Below are 8152 nucleotides of genomic sequence, written 5' to 3' on the forward strand. Positions count from 1 at the left end.
ATTAAGAATTACTATGTTAAAGCTTTTATTTACTTTTTTAATGTTATCATTGTGTATGTACACATTATTAATTTAAAATGATTTATCTAACTGATTCCTTTTGTTACCTGGCTAGCAGGGAAAAGGGGTCGAGGCCGGTCCTGACCTGTTACAATGAAGACTGACTTGCTATGTGGGATTACACCAGAAGCTTGCAGTGGAGTAATGGTAAGGAAATCAAGCAACCTTAAATATCTCGGCTGTATAGGAGCATATTCTGTTGCAGAAGACCTTCCTATGAAGATCATGGAATCAAATACAGGACATTGAACTAATACTTGGACTTTGATATGAATTTCTTTAACAATTTTCTCTGCAGTGCAAGTTATTAAACTAAAGCTACTCTATTTTCCAAATGTGTTCCAACAGAAATCCTTCATAACTTCTAGCATGGTATCTTAATAAAGAATAAAGTTCTTCTCTTTAAAAAATCTGCTCTAAGTAGATTTTTCCCCTGTTTTTTTAAATTAAGGATCCCAGCAGTGGTTTTCTGAAATATTCTTTTGAATTTGTGCATTTAAATTTTATTGCAGTGGTATAGATGAATGCCATTGTTGGTATCCTTAAATTTTATTTCTGCTCACCAAGGTTAATCATGATTGTCTATATCTTTTTTATAGTAATCACTTTTGAATTGTGTTCAGATATGCAGTTTCAGGTGTAATCATCAGAGCTGGTTAGTCAGGCATTCCAGATAGTGGTTCTTTTCAGAACCTTTTTTAAAGGGTTGGTTAACTACCTCAGTAGCAGAGGATTGAACTATACCCTGTCTGTACTGTACATAGAAAATCTTTGTAGATAAAAGCAAGGCTTGTTAAATGATATGAGGGTAAGATTTTAATATACCAAATGTAACATTCTTAGTTGCCTTTAGTTTCAGAGGCTTGTAAGACTTCCTCATGACCATCATAACAGGCCTTGCTTTTGTCGTATTTTGTGGCTGAAAAAGCAGCCTTGCTTCTTCAGATATTGTAGTTATTTGGATGTATAATAGTTTAGCAAGATGTTACTTTTGTAAGACATCAGATGTTCAAAAAAAGTGCATCCGAACTTGTACTAAATACTGCAGTGTCCCTTTATAAAAAGTCAGACTAAAACTGACAATTGTACAGCAAAGCCTGACATTTGGATATTTTGAAGTTTTTTCATAAATCATAGAAATTAGTATATGGCTGTAGTTTAGCTTTTTAGGTAAAAGGTATGTTTCATTAGTGCATTTCTTACTGCTGATCACTGCAAAAATGTGAATCAGCTTTCCATTTCTTATGCAGGTCATGATAACTTGTAGAATAGAGTACAATCATTTGTGCTATGTTTTTAATTTTCTAAAGCACCTTGATGACAGTGAGTGTTCAGTGGTGAAGCATCCTCTATTGAATCACCCTCAAATTTTTTGCCAAGTCCTAAATTGATAGCTTAAAGTCAAAAGTGAAATTATAGTCTAATTAGGACTTGGTATAAAGAAATCCCTTTTCCCCTTCCCCAAAGGGATACTGCAGTTATATCACATACCCAATAGGCACCACGATGAAGATCAGAGCTTATTATACTTAATTAAGGTTTTATACACACCAGTTCCCCCAGTAAATGCAAATTTAACAAAATTAGACATGTCATATGTTCAAAATGCTCATGGCAAACAATCATTTTGCATTCCTGCAAATAAAATTGTTTTATACTGTAAGCTGGAGGCGAGTGTAACTTATTTTTGTAATAAAGTTTTTATTTTTTTTATGTGTCATTAATATAAATGTGTGTTAGTGTAGAAATATTCTGGTTTAAAAACTTAGAATTGCACACATTTCAGTATGTTTATTTGTACTTACATAATTTTAGAATAGTGGTTGCCAATAGCCTGTATGTTTCACATTAATTGGTTTTTTTATGTTACCTTAATAAACCATTTTAGTATGTTGTATGTCAGTTACTGGGATAGCTGGGACATAGAGTGTAATTTAAAATTTGTCAATAAGTATTCATTGGAATATATGTAAATGTGCCTTGCCGGTTATTGAAACTTACCTACAAAATGAGTATGGGGTGACAAAAATTAGTTCCTGGTGCTTAATGAAACTTTCTGCCACTGATTTTATATATTACCCCGTGCTTTTTTAAAAGTACATCTCTTTCAAATCTTAGTGTAAGTTTGAGGGCTACACAAAACATTTACATTTCATTCTAACATATAATGAGTATAATAGGTTGTGGAAAGTGGGTAAACTAAATGTAGCCTTCAGTTAAATTGAATCTCAGTGTAATCTTTGGTGCTGGCATTTCCCAGTTCCAAGGAGTTAAATGATCCCATCAGAGAGGTCATTGCCATGCCTATTGGCACTTTACTGTCATACCCTTTTTTAAGGGACACTGTCAAGGTGTTTAAGTTAATTCTCAGAATTATTTGTTGGGATTTTAGGACGGGTTTGTTTGACTTAAGTAAGAAATGCATTGTCAAAGTTGAAAGATGAACATTTTTGTGAGTTCACAAATGTGTTCTTGAAACATTAAAATATGGAGCTGTGGGTTTCCAAGATTATTTGGCATTCTTAGTTTGGGGATTTGGGAGGGAAAATGATGATATAAAGAAATTGTGAAGAATTGATGGGTAATGTAAACAGTGGTGATGAAATATATACACACTCAAGTGAAATTACTTGACAGTGTTCATTTGAATAACTTTGAATTCAAGCCATTATAATTTTAAAATTAAATATCATTTGCACTGTTCTGATAATGGGTGCAGTTTTTGAGCAATATAATCAGAGCTAAATATGCATGTAGTGATTAGTGATGTGAACAATTAAGTTCTGAGAAGAAATACTAACTGGTATTTTCAAACTTAAATTTCTGTAGTAAAAAATCAGCATCAAACTCTTTTATCAATAAGAGATCAAGGAAAACAGGCAATGCATATAAACATACTTTTGAATGTTGTGTGGCCTATAAAGCAATAATGCAATTTATATGGAATGTCATGGGATATGAGAAATGGAAATGCAAAAATAACTAATCCTTTAGTAAAAATGTCAACATGTTAAAAGGGGAATGTTAACTAATGTAGGTTATTGCTATTTGTGATTTGTTTATGGGTTCTTGGCTTTGACAGCTTCAAAGATGGACAGATGACAAGTTAAAAGAAATTTTGTATATATTGTCAAGGAATGGGTCTTAAATCCAAGAGTCAAGTCCCTTCCTTGGGGTGAAAAATGTATTCTTAAAGCATTCTGATTGTTAAACAAGGAACTTGAGTTACCTAAACAAACAGACGCAAGATTTTGTTTCTGCAGACTACTTGGCAATCAAACGTGATCATCAGTTTAGTTAATCAGTTTTCAGAAAGTTGCTTTGTGAGAAAATTGTGTTATATATATTTTCCCAAACACGCTTTTTGTGGGAGATTTTCAGCCATTGCAATTGAATCAGATACTAGAAATGAAGTGGGGGTTGAGCACAAAGAGCGGTTGCACACTCATGATGGTGGTTGTTGTAGCATCATGAGAAATTTATTAATTACTGCAAGTCTGATTTAATAGAATATAAACATTTTCCTCATGATAAAATAGGAACTTAATAGGAATGGATTGATGGGGTGATCTCGGGTATTTACTTGTATGTATTGGAAAGACTTAATATCAGGATGAACACATGCTAGATGGGCAAAATTGTCACACGCAGGACAGCTTTTTTTGACTGCTTAGCTGACGTCACTGTTGACTAGAAACAACAGAAGATCACCTTGTTATTATAGAGTAAGCCATGTCTCTATTCCGAGGGGAGAAAGTAAATGTGGAAGGACTTCATGCATTTTGGAGAGGGAGCTGACCCTAGAGTAAATGGATGCTCAGATTCCTACAACTTCCCAGGAATACCCACCACAATCATTTTCTCCCCAGTGATGTATTCCATAAAATTTCTATCTGACCATAGGAATTCATTGGTGGGTATAAAATGAATGAATGAAAGACTTAAATAACTACATAAAATGAATAGACTTGTGAGGATGATGTTTTAAAGTGTAGCATTTACTCAGTGATACCACTCAATAGGGCATGCCACTACTTTTCTTAAGATGCTAATTATAAACCAACGTTCAAAGACATTTTTAACTGTGGGCAAATTAATAGATGGACTTTTTGGTCTGTCACTTTTTTAAAAAGTACTTAAATGTAAGTTCTATTAGCACCACAGTCTGCCTTCAGTAATATACATAAAATATTTCTCAGGACTAGAAGCATTCAGTTGGAAAAAAACATCTTTTTTACAAATGCAAAACAGTATTATAACTAATGCTCTGGTCCAAGATTAGGTTTTTAATGATTTTAACAGTAGTCTGATAAACATTTAGAAGTCTGGCATTGAGAAACAAAAGCTTGTACCTGACTAGTACTTTTATTTAAAAGAAATATTAGTTCTCTTAGCTTATTTAAATTGTCTCTTACATTTATTTATCCATAGAATTTATATTTATTTCATTCCTTTCATCTCACTGAAAACAACTGTCTGCAGGCTCTTTGATTTGGATTAGATGTGTGAAGTACTGTCTTTTGCCAAAAACCTCAACTTATCTGTTCTTTTTAACGTAGTGGGTTTGTGCTTGTTTGGAGATCAGTTCAAAAAACTATCTGTACTATCTGTACTGCCTCTGATGTTAAGATTTTATGTATAGCATAAGGAAGCTAGCTCTGACTATATTTTCCTAAGAATAAAGACCTATTTTTGTAGCATGTCTTAGGATCTCCAGGAGTCCAAGAATTATTGTGGGTGTGCTCCATTTCATCGTTTTTCACTTAACAGCTTTTGAATAGACACTTGGAATCTTTTTAGAGCTCTTCACCTTTTGTGATTATACATTCAAAGTGACTAGCCAATGGTAAAAAACAGATTCTCCAAGATCCCTGATTCAAGCACACGATGGGGAGATGTAAACATATAGAGTTGGTCTTCACTTAATTTTAATTGGTGAAAATATTCTGTGGTCACACACATGCCAGTGGATGAAGAATTTAATGGTAATTTGGTTCTTTCCTGGGAACACACCCTACCATGCAATGTTCTTCCATTCTCTATCACAATCTTTCTCTGAAGGTTTGGAAATGATTGAGGTTGCAAGTAATTCGGGAGAGTGGAGTGAACAAACGGATCTGTTTTAATAATAAAATGTTGAACATTTAGATGACTGCCAATGAGGTTAGGTAGGTGAACTCAGCTTAAAAATGGGTTCCAGTAAGTTAAGTTGGCAAATCATCAAAGAATGGGGAACTTGTAAATACATCTGAAGAGTTTGGCTCATAGCCCTAAGAGTTTCTTGGCAGGTGGAGGGGCAGGTAGTGGTAATTTTGGCCGCTTCAGTCAGACAAAAATCCTTTTACAAGGTCACTTAGTGCAGAATTTAGTTTGTATTATACTTGGGATAACCAAAATTTATGCTATTTATGAAAAGAAGTTTTTGTCTTTTCAGAGCAGTCATGGAAGTTTTATACCTGCAAGATTCTGGGTCACCTCTAGGGTGTTTTGAAAACCATTTATGTTGCTTGTCTCCCTTTGCAGAGACCAAACTAGTACTTGGTTGAAATAAGACTGAGTAAGGGAGGAATCCTCATGAACTGTTTGGGAGTTTAGTATCTTCACATGTTAGTTTCCTGGAATGTGTTTCTAACACAACCAGTAAACTTAATAGAATCAAGGTTATGATAGAATAATTTTTACAGGCTTCAGTGAATACCTGATTTTTCGCTTTGTCTATAAAGTGGTTTAAAACAAGTTCTAATCTGAGAGGAGTTAAAAAGCCTGCTATCTAATGTTCATGAAGTGTCCTTTCTTGACTTGGGCTTTCAGTTTGTATTCTGAAAAGATTACATCGAACTATTAACTTGTTTTGGAGACAGTTTTAGGATATCTAAGGGAATTGGTATCTTCTGTCATTTATGAACTACATCCAATTTTATTTCATGGTTAAAGCTTGTAGACAAGCTATTACTACAGATTAAAGAAAACAGGGCTTGTTCATAATATAAAAGCTGTAGAACAGAATGTAGATTTCATAATCTGGTCTTCTAAGTGTAGAAGCATACAACATACCAGAAGAATTCTAACATTACATCTGATGTGTCTCTCTTAATTCAGATGAAATGAAGGAAATTTGAATAATTACGGCATTTGTATAATCTGCTTGCTGTTGAATATAGGTGTCCCAGTTTTTTCCTGTGGGAATTAGGAAATGTCGGTACTGCATCATTTGAACACAAAATTGATAAAAAACAAGTAGGCTCCATACGCAATGTGGGGCTTGAACTCCGGGCCCTGAGATTAAGGGTCGGATGCTCTGCTGACTGAGCCAGATGGGTGCCCTTATATTTTATGTCAATGAGGAAAGAAACCCTTAATGACTTTGTTTTTAAGGAGTGTATCTTTAATATGTTAGTATTTATGTTACTTTAATTGGAAGGCTCAAATTGGGCTTCTACATTTGCTTTAACTTATGAAACATCATGAAATATTATAAAAGCATATATTCTAATTGTCTTGGTATACTCAGTATTTGGAATGAGTGGAAAACCAAAAGTAATGAGCAGTATGTCAAAGGCCATCTGTAAAAATTGGTAGAATATACTTTCTAATTCTCTGCAGCCACATGCAGATGTACACAGTTTTGGTTGGCAAAATTTAATAACCTCCTTTGCTTTTTTCCTGAAATAGTAAAAATCCACATGAATTTGTACACATTGAATTCTTAAGAATCCTTGAACATTAAGGACCAGTACATTTTCCTTTATGAACCTGCTTAACTTCAGATTCATTTATAAATAGAATTAAGATATGAAAAAGCTTTTCTAAAATTGTATCATAAGAAATTTTAGTTGCTCTCTTGGTTTCCATCATTTAGCAGTTAGGATCAGCTATAGTTAGGACCCCAGCAGCAGATACTGTAGTTGCTTCAGTTTCTTTATTTTTGCCTAGTGTCTCTCTTCATCAGTCGATTTAAATTACTACTCAGTATCTTTTGCCCCTTCGAATGGAAGCTCCTTCAGGGCAGAAAAATCTGAACTAATGGTATTAGGCATTTAGAAATACTCAAATATTTTTCAGTTTGGTGGGAAGTTAGTTTATTTGCTGAATTAGGCTTGTGGCTTGCTAATTTGAAAAAGGAATAAAGATTTCAAGCCACTGAATATACAACATAGAAAGCTTTTTCAAATGAGCATGTAATGCTAGGGACCCCTGGGTGGCTTGGCTCAGGTCATGATCCCCATGGTCCTGCGTTGAGTCCCGCTCTCGCTCTGCCTGCTGCTCTGAAAATTTTTAAAAAATGAGCATGTAATGGTAATGTCTTAAGTAAACTAAGTTCATGAAGATTCCCATTTAAATTCTACATCTGACATTTTTTAAGAAAATCAAAATTGGAAGTTAAGAGAACAGTTGGCCTTGTGATATATATAAAAATCACTTTTGGGAAAGCCTGGATGGCTTAGTCAGGCGTTTGTCTATGGTTCAGGTCGTGATCCCAGGATCCTCGGATCAAGCCTCATATCTGGCTCCCTGCTCAGTGGGGAGCCTGCTTCTCCCTCTCCCTGCTGCTTCCTCCTGCTTGTGATCTCTCTCTCTCTCGTCAAATAAATAAAATATTAAAAAAAAAAAAAAGTTAAGAAAATACTGTAGTTATAACCCAGCTCAGCAGTTTTCCTTTATGCTGATGGTTGGCTAAATTCTAAGTTGCTGAATGAAACAGCATCCAACTACAATCCTCTTTATAAGGTTGGTGTATTTCAAGATTGAATTCTTGTTTTGCTGGTTTAGTGTAGTATAGTTTTTTTTTTGTTTGTTTTTTAAGATTTTGTCAGAGAGTGTGAGCATGGGGGTGGGGAACCATGGGAGAGTGAGAAGCACAATCCCCTGCTGAGCAGGGAGGCTGGTGGGCGGGGCTTGATCCCAGGACCCTGAGACCACCACCTGAGCCAAAGGCAACCACTTAACCAAATGAGCCACCCAGGCGTCCCTGGTTTTTAAGTCTACAAAATTTGTATCAGCTTTTTATGCAGAGAGGATAAGTGATGATACCTGAGAAAAGCATGAAGGCTAGGTACTTATAAAGTTAGTTAAGTTTCAAATTCTTGAAAAA

General features: G+C 34.8%; 1 protein-coding gene across 6 annotated transcripts in view; it reads left to right on the top strand.

The window, feature by feature from the left end:
* Window positions 1-4765, top strand: part of LOC111158766 (synaptotagmin binding cytoplasmic RNA interacting protein) — a 31131-nt gene extending 26366 nt beyond the window's left edge. For 3 of the 6 annotated variants that reach the window (XM_022521028.1, XM_022521023.1, XM_022521026.1), the window contains one exon: window positions 116-4765. In XM_022521028.1, coding sequence (XP_022376736.1) covers window positions 116-157 — 42 coding nt within the window. In that variant the 3' untranslated portion in view covers window positions 158-4765. The other 3 variants (XM_022521022.1, XM_022521025.1, XM_022521024.1) reach the window with 2 other exon arrangements.
* Window positions 4766-8152: the final 3387 nt, after the last annotated feature.

This window comes from Enhydra lutris, unplaced genomic scaffold (assembly GCF_002288905.1).
Source record: "Enhydra lutris kenyoni isolate GAN:26980312 unplaced genomic scaffold, ASM228890v2 scaffoldscaffold63, whole genome shotgun sequence".
NCBI classification, from domain to species: Eukaryota; Metazoa; Chordata; class Mammalia; order Carnivora; family Mustelidae; genus Enhydra; species Enhydra lutris.